Source organism: Cannabis sativa, chromosome 1, assembly GCF_029168945.1.
Source record: "Cannabis sativa cultivar Pink pepper isolate KNU-18-1 chromosome 1, ASM2916894v1, whole genome shotgun sequence".
In the NCBI taxonomy this organism is placed as follows: domain Eukaryota; kingdom Viridiplantae; phylum Streptophyta; class Magnoliopsida; order Rosales; family Cannabaceae; genus Cannabis; species Cannabis sativa.
Window position 1 is genome coordinate 52,758,891 of NC_083601.1, and position 13,465 is coordinate 52,772,355.

At 40.0% G+C, this 13,465-nt stretch overlaps 1 protein-coding gene across 1 annotated transcript; it reads right to left on the reverse strand.

Annotated features, from left to right (window-relative positions):
- Positions 1-9,706: 9,706 nt before the first annotated feature.
- LOC115703952 (uncharacterized) lies at positions 9,707-12,958 on the reverse strand. Its single transcript, XM_061110862.1, has 4 exons — positions 11,690-12,958; positions 10,752-11,585; positions 10,265-10,451; positions 9,707-9,909 (listed from the first exon to the last, which is right to left on the reverse strand). Exons 1-4 carry the CDS (start codon positions 12,956-12,958, stop codon positions 9,707-9,709), a joined length of 2,493 nt encoding a protein of 830 aa, XP_060966845.1.
- Between the last annotated feature and the right edge of the window lie 507 nt (positions 12,959-13,465).

Here is a 13,465-nt window from a genome sequence, read left to right on the forward strand (position 1 = left end):
TTTCTACTCAGGGCATCAGCCACTACATTGGCTTTTCCGGGATGATAGAGGATCTCACAATCATAATCCTTTACTAATTCCAACCAACGCCTTTGTCTCATGTTCAAATCTTTCTGAGTAAAGAAATACTTGAGACTTTTATGGTCGGTATAGATCTCGCACTTCTCCCCATAAAGGTAATGCCGCCAAATCTTCAGTGCAAAAACCACTGCGGCCAATTCTAAATCATGAGTCGGGTATCGCTGTTCATAATCCTTTAACTAACGGGAGGCATAAGCGATAACCCGATCGGCTTGCATCAATACGCACCCCAAACCCTGTTTGGATGCGTCACAGTAGACTACGAACTTTTCCTTGTCCGAAGGCAAAGCTAACACCGGAGCAGTAATCAATCTCTGTTTCAGCTCCTGAAAGCTAGCTTCGCACTTATCTGACCAAATAAACCTCTGATTTTTCTTTGTAAGCTCGGTTAGGGGCATTGAAATTTTGGAGAACCCCTCCACGAACCTACGGTAGTACCCAGCTAATCCCAAGAAGCTTCTGATCTCTGTCACTGTCTTCGGTCTCGGCCAATCCCTGACGGATTCAATCTTCCCGGGATCCACCTTGATCCCATCTTTACTCACAATGTGCCCTAGGAAGGACACCTGAGACAACCAGAACTCACATTTCTTGAACTTGGCGTAGAGCTTATGTTCTCGAAGTCGTTGCAGTACCATCTGAAGATGTAACTCATGCTCCTCTTCTGACTGAGAGTACACGAGGATGTCGTCGATAAACACAATCACACAGATATCGAGGAAATCCTTGTATACTCTATTCATCAGGTCCATGAATGCTGCAGGAGCATTGGTTAGTCCGAATGACATAACCAGAAACTCGTAGTGTCCATACCTAGTGCGGAAAGCCGTCTTCGGAATGTCCTCCTCTCGGATTCTCAACTGATGATAACCCGAACGGAGATCAATCTTAGAAAAGACCGTCTTCCCCTGAAGCTGATCGAACAAGTCATCGATCCTAGGTAATGGATATTTATTCTTCACCGTCAACTTGTTTAATTCTCTGTAGTCGATGCACATCCTCATAGATCCATCCTTCTTCTTGACGAACAAAACCGGGGCTCCCCAGGGTGACACACTGGGCCGAATGAACCCTATGTCAAGCAACCCTTGGAGCTGAATTTTTAGTTCCTTAAGTTCAGCTGGAGCCATCCTATACGGGGCTTTGGAAACCGGATCCACCCCTGGTGCCAAGTCAATCACGAAGTCAACCTCTCGCTGAGGTGGTAACCCTGGAAGTTCTTCGGGAAAAACGTCCAAAAATTCCCGAACCACTCTGATGTCCTCTGGCCGAATGGTGTCTGGCCGAGTGGTGTCCACCACCACGGCCAGAAACCCTAAGCACCTGCCGTGCAATAATTCTCTCGCTGACATAGCCGAGATCACCGGAATCCGAGATCCCTGAACCGAACCCACAAATACAAACGGTTCTTCACTTTCCGGTTGGAAGACCACCATCTTCCTCTTACAGTCAATGCTCGCCGAATATTTAGATAGGAAATCCATTCCTAAAATAATATCAAATTCGACTAAGCTCATCTCTATTAGATCAGCGCTTAACTCTCTACCATCTATCCTGATCGGCATAGACCTAATCCACCTATTGGAGATAACCAATTCTCCGCCAGGTAACAGGGTTCCAAACCCTGATTCATATCTATAAAAGGGTCTACCCAACTTACTAAAGACTCTGGCCGCCACATAAGAATGTGTAGCCCCAGAATCAAACGACTCGAATAAAGCGAGTTGTTAATAAAAAGCTGACCTGTAACAACTGATGGGCTGGCATCTGCATCAGCCTGCGTGATAGCGAACACCCTGGCTGGAGTGGGTATCGCTGGAGCTCTCGGTGCCTCTGGTCGGAGCTGGGGACATTCCCTTTTGAAGTGTCCGGGCATGCCACAATGAAAGCATCCCTGCCCCTTGCACTCACCCCGATGATGCCTCTTGCAGCTAGGGCACTCGGGATAGGAGAATCGGGTCTCATTACCACCAGGACGACTCCCTCTGTTCTGGTTCCCCCGGAACCTCTTGTTCTGACTCGAGCCGCCGGAAGCAGTGGGTGCCCTCTTCCTCTGATCAATGGCCGAACCACTACTCCCCCTGCTATAGCCTGATGCAGGAGGGGTAGGAGCTCTGCCACTAACCGGAGTACTGGCTGATTCTGACATGCACCCCACTGCGCCCTCAGCTCGCAGTGCCTTCTCCACCATCTGAGCATAGGTGGTGCTGTCGTCGGTGGTAATCATCAGGTCATGCCTGATCTTGGGATTCAACCCGTCCAGATACTTCTCCTTCTTACTGAAGTCGGTCGGCACAATTCCCGAGGCTAACCTCGCCAACCGATCGAACTGAGTAGTATACTCAGTGACGCTCATGTTCTCCCGCTGGGTCAGGTGAACAAACTCTTTCCTCTTGGCGCTTCTGACCGCCTCATTATAGTATTTCGCGTTGAAGAGTTCCTGAAGCCTTTCCCAGGTCATGGTGGTGACATCGTGAATCTGAGACACCATGTCCCACCATACCAGGGCGTCCTCCTGGAACTGAAACGTGGCGCACACCACTCTGTCGTTACCGGTGACACCCATGAAATTCAGGATTCTGGTAATCACCGTCGCCCAGCGTTCGGCTTTCATCACGTCCGGACCTCCCAGAATACCGGAGGTGCTTGCTTCGAACCGCTCATACAAAGGTTCCAATCTATGGGCCGCCACCACTATCTCGGCACAGGCGGCGAGGGGCGGTGCCACTGGAACTACGGGCACGAGGAACCGGCGGGAGCACCCTGCTGTCTCAACCTCTGAATCTCGAGGTCTTGCTCTTCGATCCGGGCTTGCATCTCCGCAAACTGCAACTCCCAATTCGGGGCTCCCTGATCGGCTGGGGGAGCCTGGGCAGCCTGTGGCGGGTTCTCATCACCTCGGCCACGAGCCCTGCCTCGGGGACCTCTACCTCGGCCCCTGGCAGGTGGGGGAAACTGAGCTCCCTCTCCCTGATTCGACCCTACGGAGTTGCCCTGACTCCTGGTAGTCCGCCTGGCGTCCATCTGATTAGAACCGCCTGCGAAACCAAGAGTTGGCATATCAGGTCGTATTCAAGGCGAGCTTACTAATGCCGCTTAATTTGGAAATTAGAAATGAAACATGCGCCTATCCTACTATCAGGCTACTAACATGCTTCCTAACAGGCTTTTCTTTTTCATAACTGAATAAAATAAACTACTAAAGCAATAAAGGCTTACTGAACCGTGAACCGAGCTAACTGCTGATGATGATCTTCGGAAGACAACCTGGCGGCTCTGATACCAAATTGTAACACCCTAACTATCTTAGGCGTATTACGTGATTTTTAAACGTACTGTGCAGCTCGTTGCTAATCAACGAGGTTTATGGAAAAACGTGATTAATTAAAATTTTGCTTTTTAATTAAACTTATAAACCATATTATAAAAGTCTCGGGATCCCGATTTATAAAATCATTTACAAACGTTTTAACTGTTTAACTTTTACATCAAAATAAAGTCGTCTAACGACCAGTTACAAAAACTCAGCCTTGCTGTCCCAAGGATCGTACGCTCCAGGCCTAACCGCCCCGACATGTACAATCTCATAAGCTCGCTCACGGTCCATCAGCTATAGCCTTGCCTTTACCTACACATGAACATAAACTGTGAGTCGACAGACTCAGCAAGAAAAGCATAATAATATCATACATAACTAACTGCCGTGTCCAACACGATGCGAGTCCCGCCATCGCCATGTCCAACATGGTGCGAGCCCTTCTTGCCATGTCCAACATGGTGCGAGTTTTGAACGTTCGGGGGACGATACTATTGACAAGTATCCTCCCGATCGGTCGAACCGGTCATACTCCGCCGTGGTCATACTCCAGCCGTACCGACGGGATAGGTCAATAAGACCGAACCACCAACCAAATGTCGGCTGATCGGTCGAACCGGTCATACTCCGCCGTTGGTCATACTCCACCGTACCGACGTGACGGGGTTGGATGGTTCGAAGCCTAAATACATAACTAATGTAATCTAGCAGGCTTCCTACATGCACGCTAAACATGTAATCTACATATGCATCTTGTTATACTAATCTTACGGATTCCGATTTCGGGTGTGCGGCCAACTCGACCTGAATCGAAGCTGCGTGGCGGACATCGGCTCCTAAACCATAAAAATCACAACGCTATAAGTGACACGCTAAATCACTTCCCGGGGACTAAAACTTGGAACTAAAAGTTTCCCTATCGATAAAAAGCATGGCAATACCCCTAAAAACCTAAAAACGAGGAAAACTAGGGTTCGGAAAAATCCCCCAACCGGTAGACCGGTTGCCCAACCGGAATTCCGGTTCTGGGAAATTCAGGACCCCCATCCGAATTCCGGATGCACAACCGAATTCGGTTCCTCGCAGCAAGAACTTCAAAAATTCATAACTCGACCAATTCAACCCCAATTGGTCCCAAACTTTCCAGACCAGTTCTAAACTATCCCTAGAACAAATCCAAGGCATCAAAACCACCCAGAAAACACATATACAAAAATCACCATTAAAGACCAAGCTTTGAGTTCCAAAACTCAAACTTGGTTAAATCCACTAACATGCATCCAAACCTATTTAATTCTACTCAAATAAGCATGAATAAGCTTCTGAAAACATACAAGAACACCCAGCAATTCACAGAAACAAAATGAACCATTTCTTTCCAAAAAAATCACATATTTGCATAGAAAACTCAAAGCTTGAACAACCTAACTAATCATGCTTCAAACAACTCAAATAACATCAAATAAACATGCTTTGAACCTCAGAAAATAACAACCAAACACAGCAACAAGAACAGCCACAAAAGCATGCATTTTACTCAACTTTTTCATCATTTTTTTCAAAATTTAAAGGAAGAAATCAAGAGAGCTAACCTAGCTTGGAAAATGCTTAGATTTAGGATGAAAATTCACTTGAAAGATTGAACAAAATCCAGCTCTTTGAATCCCATGCACCAGCCGAAAATGAGAGGAAAAGAGAGAGAGTTTTCTATTTTTGAAATTTCTAATTTTTTTCTAAGTGTTGAAATTTTGTGGAAAAAGGAATATAAATCACATTACTCATTTTATTTCAGCCATGTAATAATAAAATAAACATTTATTTTTCCATTTAATAAATCACATAAGACAAAACACTAATGGGGCAAAAAGACCATTTTGCCCCTCCACCATAAACCATGAAAATCATACTAAAGGGGGTATTTTTGGGACATTCTAAATTCCCGGCCATTCCCGACATTCCCAATGTCTAAACCCGTCCCCAAATTACCAACATACTAAGTTGTGATTCCTACTGAGCCAAACGCCGAGTTCCAAAATACCGGACACCGGAAATGCGAAATCTAAAAACTACTGATGACATAATCATGCATTTCTGAATTCCATAAATAACAGTAATAAATTATTTAAATAGTTATAAATAATTTCATAATTAAACATAAACAACTGATAATTTCCAAATTAACTAAGCGGGCTTTACAACTCATCAGTTATTCTATAAAAAAATGATGAGTTTTATTATCTTTTTTATACAGTTTTTTATTTTCTAGTTATTAATTTATTATTTATTATTCACAATTAGTTTTTTATAAAATTAATGATGAGTTCTTGATTTTTTCTTCTTAAAATATATATTTATATATAACTAATGTATAAAACTAAAAGGGATCATTACATTTTTAGCCTACAAAACTCACAAATAAAAAAAGAGCAAAACTGGTTTGACTAAGAGCATAAAGAAGTAATAATTTGATCCTACAAGAAATAAATATTTTTGCAGCTTTGAAGGAATGAGCCACTAAAGTTTCACTAAGCTGGTTATAATACCTTTAAGAATAGAGCATTACAAGGCTGTAAAAGTTTGCTTGGTATTCCGGAAATGAAGATGAGTTCGTTCTCTTCCAAATCGAACTTGTTGTTGGCATAGTCAGGAAGCTGCATCTAAATCAACCTCACCCTCAATGATCCCCGCCTCTGCCTCAGAATCTGCTTCCAATTGGCCCATCTCTGGATCGGCATCTGTGTCAGAGCTTTGCTTCTGGTTTTCGTCCGGCATTGGACTGGCACCATGGGACACCATGTCAGTCACACCAGCAGTTTCAGGTTCAGCATCCATTGGGGTTTTAGAGGCCTCGAGATCACCTCTTATTCCTTCATCATTTTCACTCGCAGGAGTTGAGATCTGTACCGGTGAGAGAGAACAAAATTAAGCAAAAAAACTTATTATAGAAAGCAAGGGAAGAACAAGATGGGGGTCCATTATACCTCTTTTTCTTCCCCTTGCTGTGCAGAACCCTTTGCTTCTTCCTTTTTAGCACGTTTAACCCTGTCATTTGGTTTAAACTGGTATTTGAAACGAAAATCGGGTGGTAAAAGTTCTACAGGCACTACTCCCTCAACGCCATGGTCAGTAAACTGCAATGAAATCCAGTTGGGTCTTTTTTTTTTTCTTAGGCTTGTGGGAAATTAATTGAACATGATGATGTGTCGGTGATCAATTGTTAAACTAGTCCTACCTTAGAAAATCCCTCCAAGTCCTGTCTAGCTGAAAACCGTAGACCTTTCCAGCAATACACCTGCATACCGATACTAGCTATTATTAGATGGCACAAACTCAGTTTTAAAGTAAACAAGTAAATATGAAATGTTACTGAATCAGCTTTAGAACTAATGCAGTGTTGAATAAACTATGTCCTAAATAATATAGAACAAAACAATTTTATTAAAATTATTTGGGCCAATCAAAATATGACACGTGTACATATGTGCATATATGGTGGCAAACCCAATTGGCACTTCCAGTTAAACGGATTTAAATCCCTATCCATTTAAAAATAAAAAAAGAGATTTAAATCCTATTTTTTTATTAATTTTAAAACTATATTTGCATTTAATTAGTTCAAAAATAATAATCTTTTTTTTTGTCAAAGAAAAGATAACATAATTTTTTAAAAAACTAACTAGAAATAATAAGAGTACGTATATAAATAGACACTACAACAGTTTTGTCTATTATCGGCGGAGGCATCTGCCGGTATTAAATGGCCAGACCGCCGGTAATAATTAATACCGGCAGATTCCGCCGGTAATAATTGGTCGCTATAAGTGGTTATTAGCGACGAAAATGGTATTTTGACGGTAATAATATTAATACCGGCGGATTAATAGCGGTGTGGTACGCTGGTATTAATGTCTGCACTTTTACACGCAGATGGATTAATACCGGCAGACCCCAATCATTGTTCCGCCGGCAATAATATTTTTAAATATTAAAAAAAACCATTATTCTGATTATTTAATATAATTAAATTAATGATAATAATTATTTTATATATAATAATTATTTCATAAATAAATATATTATTAATTAAAAATAAAACATCAAAATTAAGAAATTAAGCATTAAACATTAAAATTAAGAAATTAAGCATTAAAATTAATTTGCCCATTACAATAAAAAATATACTATCTTAAATAAAATTAGGAAATTGTCTTTAAATAAACTTTAAAACATAAAACTTGACATAATTAAAAAAAACCTAACTATCATTGTTCAAATCAGTATACTCTGAAAATTCATCTGCATTCCAGCTAAGTCTTGAACGATCAAGATTCTCACGGGATTGAGCAGGCGGGGTAGGGTAATAAGGTTGTCCAGTCTGCGGCGTAGGTAAGATCTCCACATATTGTCGAGAATGCGGGCGAACCAAAATTGGTTGTTGCTGTTGTTGCTGACTCTGAGCACTGAAAAACTGACCATACATAGGTTGTTGTGGAGATCCTCCCATTTGACCATACACAGGTTGTTGCTGCAACAATGACCCAAATTGACCGTACACAGGGTATTGTTGTTGGGATGAGCCTCCAATATTGCCAACCATAGGTTGTGTCTGAGATCTTCCAGCGGCATCCGAAAAAAATATAGGAGGAGACTGTGAGGGAAGCCCGAACATGTAATGCAACTGAGGCGATTGTGAAGAGCCAGCAGACATGTTGGGAGAATTTTGTTGTTGTTGTTGAAAAAACTTAGGCAGCTGAGGCGATCGTGGTTGTTGTTGTTGTTGTTGTTGGAGGGGGGGCTGAACTAAACGCGCTACCTTGCGGTTGTGATGGTAAAAAAATTTGTAAAAAATTATCAAATCGCGGGTCATGTAGAGACGCGTCACTAGAGGTGCCAGACTGATCAATCTTATCACGCATTTTTAACATAAACTCGGCGAAGACTCCCATATCTTCCAGAGTAACGGATGAAGTCGGTACTTGTGATTGAGTTCAACTTTGAGTACTAGAACTTGTAGTCGAGCTGCCTTTCAATTTATAACCCAGTCCTCTTAAATAGTCCGACCGGCTCCCAAGAACTTTATTCATAGCTTTCAATTGCTTGTATTTGCTAACAGACCCATCGCTGGAATCATCTTCTTTATCCATCATGCTAGCAACCTCTTCAAGCATTTTCTCCTGATCAAATAAAATATTAGAAATACAATAACAATATCATGCATTAGTTGTAAGAAAATTATTAAAAAACATATTGAAACTCACATGTAGTTCTTTGCATGTCTCGGTAATCCAAGTGTCTTCTGTTCCTTTTCTGACGTGGCCTCTCTTCCAAGTATGAATTGCGTAGTCTTCAGGGACGTCCTGTTTAAAAATAGAGTTAGTTTGTGTTTAGTAAAAGAAATTGCTAATAGAAAGTTGATAATTTTACTTACATGTTCATTACGAGACACTGTCATCGACCTCAAGCCTTGCGTTGACAAATACTGCATTTCCCCTCTATTTTTCTTGTTTTGATTTGAACGCGCAATGAATTTTGGACTCAAAAATAAGTCAATGATTTGCTTCCAACTCTCTGTAGTGCAGTGATCAGGTACTGCTTCAATAACACTTGCCAAATCATTTGGATCCCCAGAATAATGTTCCTGAAACCACGTGTGCCTGATATTCTTTCTCTCAGAATATCTTCTCTTCATCTCATGATAAAGAGTTGTCATCACTCTTTCAGGCTCGGGATGGCCATCAATATCATACAAATACTACAAACAAATAGTATTTGTTAAAAAATTACGTATTAATTGAAATTAAATATTTGAAACATTAAACTTGTTAATGTGTTTTACCTTCATTTTTTGTACAATTTGATCTTTAAAGTGTTGAGCGATTTCACTAAAATTCTAGTGTCCTGGCAACGTAATTGTGACCTCGACACTCATTTGACGTACAAAAGCTGAATTTTCCTTACCAACCACTTTGCCTGTCACGGCATCAAGTTTTAGTGGTAATGGTTTTCCTGCATCCCGCCTTCTTTGCTCAACATCCAAGTTGGTAGCAAGCCCACGTCCCTTTCTTCTTGGCGGTGGAGCCGTCTGACAAGTCGGCGGTACCCTACTAGGGTCTGGTGGATCAGTACCACCCCCGTCTCCACCATGATAAGTGGATACATCAGCTGACATTACTTTTTTTTTGAAAAAAAAAAATATTTCATTTATAAGTAATAGTAACAATAATTTAAAATTAATAAAGTTAACTTGAAATAAGAAATATTAACTTGAAATTAATAATTGTATGTATTACAAAATAAAATGATTGAAAATTAATCATCCATATCACTATCATTATTAACTAAATGATCATTCACACCATCTTCACAAAAGTCAACTAAAATTTCTTCGTCAGATTCTTTAGTAGCATCTTCATCGTCCATGTTGCGGTCATCTTCGTTGACAGGCGAACTTGGTTCAGTGCCAATGTCCATCAGAGGTTGATTAGGTAGCAAAATTAACTCCCCAAGATCAACTGTTCACACAAAATTGGATGAGTTCGTGTCGTGTACCAAATCAATTTCGACATTAGCATCATCATCCACGATGTCCCAAATTTGTCGGTGATTTACATTCTCAACTATTTTCCAATTTTTCCCTCTCAACAAATCATCGAGATAAAACACTTGCTTTGCTTGACTAGCAAGTATGTATGGGTCATCTTTATACCATACACCACTGACATTAATACTAGTGATAAGGTTCTCGACGATTATTTTTTTTTCGTCTTGGATTTGTATTGTACCACTTGCACTTAAATAATGTGACAGACTAAACACCAGTGAAGGTTAACTTTAGCACTTCAGTGAGTGTGCCGTAATAATTAAAACCTTCTGTTCCTGCCACAAACACTCCACTATTTTGTGTGCTCCTCTTCTCATCTCTTTTGGTAGCCATAAATCGAACTCCATTCACAATACAACCTTCATAGTAAGTACCTAAGTGATCAGACCCGGATGCTAAAGCTAGCAACTCTTTGCCATTCTCTAATGATCCAGACTTGTGCAAGTCATATATCTATAAAAATAAGTACCTCATTAGAAAATGACAAACACCACTTAAGATAATAAACGTTTACTACACATATATATTCACCTTCTTGTGAAACCACAGACGAAAATGTTTTTTGTGTAGAACATTATGATCTCCATTCGGGTAATTTTGTCGGATCACTTCTAAGTGTTCACTGTAAAATAAAATAGATTTGAATTAATTGATTGAAAGTTGAGGTGAAAAAAAAGAAAAATTAATAAAGAAAAAAACTCACTCTAAGTAAGCTTGAATTTCAGGTGAATTGTTGATTATATACCACTCTACTTGTTCACGAGATGCGCGATCAAGTGGTCGGAGATTACCTTTTGTAATGGGTCGACATTGAGATTGAAACACATAAAGCTTTCGTGGGACAACCTCATCTTCATTACGATCAAGACGGTTAAACCTTGTTTCAACCCCCTTGAAATACATTGAACAAAATGTCAAAGCCTCATCAATAACGTAACTTTCTGCTATCGACCCTTCAGGACGTGCTTTATTTCCTACATAGTTCTTCAATTTTTTCATGTATCTTTCAAATGGATACATCCACCTCATAAAAACAGGTCCACCCAAAATTGCTTCTTCAGGCAAATGAAGGACCAAATGAATCATTATGTCAAAAAATGCAGGAGGAAATATGGACTCCATTTTACACAAGATTAAAATAAGATCTTGTTGAGCAACCTCCATGTCTTTAACATTTATAGTCCTTGAACAAATTTGCCTAAAAAAGTTGCACAGTTCAGAGATGGTGGTCGATATAGCGTTCAGGAGAAACTTGCGAACACCAACAGACAGTAATCGTTGCATTATTACATGGCAGTCGTGTGACTTCAATCCGATGACATTTGTTAAATTTTCATGTACTTTTTTTTTCAAATTCGAACAAAAGCCATCGGGAAATTTCACATCCTTAATAAATTTACAAAATTGGATCCTGTCATCAGGTTTAAGCACGTAAGGTGCATGAGGTTTCAACAGCTTCCCCCTCTCATCTTCATAAATCCACAACGATTCTCTGACGCCTAGCTTCTTTAAATCGTGTCTTGCATTGGTAGTGTCCTTGGATTTCTCATTGTCCAATATTGTGCCCAATAAATTATCACAAACATTCTTCTCAACATGCATGACATCATATTGTGTTTAAGAATATTTGAACACCAATAGTCAAGCTCGTAGAAGATGCTTTTTTTCCGCCAATTATGATTTTCTGCAACTCGCCTACGCTTCACACCACCAAAGAGCTCATGATTTCCAGGGAGGTGGGGTGGGAGTTTGTTTACTTGTTCTAATACTTCTTCACAAGTAAAACGTCTTGGAGGAGGTCTTCTCTCAATTTGTCCGTCAAATTGAGTATCCCTTCTCATTCGATGGTTATTTGGCAAAAATCTTCTATGACCCACGTAAGATGTCTTACCAATTACTCGAATAGAAGATGTATCTTCATTGCAAGTAGGACAAGCTTTATATCCCTGACCACTCCAACTAGACAAATAACTACGAGCAGGAAAATCATTCACTATCCACAAAAGAGCTGCACGCAACTTGAAGACAGTGTTGGTTCGACAATCTCTCGTATCTACTCCGTTAACCCACAACTCCTTCAACTCATCCACCAAGGGTCTTAAAAATACGTCTATGTCCATTCCTGGTGATTTATCTCCAGGAATAAGAATGGTCAACATAAAATTATTATCTTTCATACATAACCAAGGTGGAAGATTATAGTTCGCCAAAACTACAGGCCACACACTGTAAGCTTGGCTCATGTTGCCAAATGGATTAAAGCCATCGGCAGCTAAACCGAGACTAACATTTCGAGGTTCACTAGCAAAATCAGGGTGTTTGGCATCAAAGTCCTTCCACGCTGCACCATCCACAGGGTGTCGCACCACACCCTCATCTTTTGATTTACCACTGTGGTGCCATACCATGTATTTTGCCGTATGCCTTGAAGTATACAGTCTCTTCAGTCGCGAAATTAACGGAAAGTAACGCATCACCTTATGAGGCACCTTTTTTGCTCCTAAATTTTCTGAAGTTATCCATCTACTAGTGCCACAGACTGGACATGAATCTTCATTTGCATGTTCATTGTAAAATAAACAGCAATTGTGCTTGCACACATGAATTGACTCATACCCCAACCCTAATTTTTTCAATTTTTTCTTGGCATCATAATAGTTTGATGGAATTTTATTTTCCTTTGGAAAAGCAAATTTTAATAACTTCAGCAATTCATCAAATATGTTGTTAGGAATCTTTCCCATAACTTTCAAATGCAATAACTTTGCCAAAAAGTTAAGAGAAGATATCCAATCACAACCAGGATACAACTCGGCCTCAATTTCTTCAAATAATTCGTCGCGCCATTGATTTGCATCTGGATTATCATCCATTTCGAATGACGGCTGAAGGAAGTCATCCACTATCGGAATCATCTCGTCAATTTCAGTATCATCATCAGCGGCATCATGGTCATTCATTGCATTAGTGGCACTAGATTATGCTTCCCCGTGGTAAGTCCACTTCTCGTAACTAGTAAAAAAACCCCAATCGAATATATGTGCTTTCACAACAGGTAAAGTTTGAAGCCTATTGTTCACACATCTTACACATGGGCACCTAATTCTACCATCACAAATCTTTCCATGCATATTTTATATAAAAAAAATCATACACTTATACTTACACTATCAACAATACACACAGATTTATATATATTTATATACCATTTACAAAAAAAATCACAACACAAAAAATAAAATACCAACAGAAAACTAAAAGCATCAACCTCTTTAATTTCTGGTAGAAATTTGTATTCCTCCTCCGACGTTGCAAATCTCCGTTAGCTATTATACTACTACCCAAAACTTAAACCAAAGATAACAAAAAAAAAATAATTACAAAACAAATTTTAAAACCGAAATAATATAGCAAAAAAAAAATATTATAACAAAAACTTTACCTTTGCAATGGCTGGAATGGGCGCC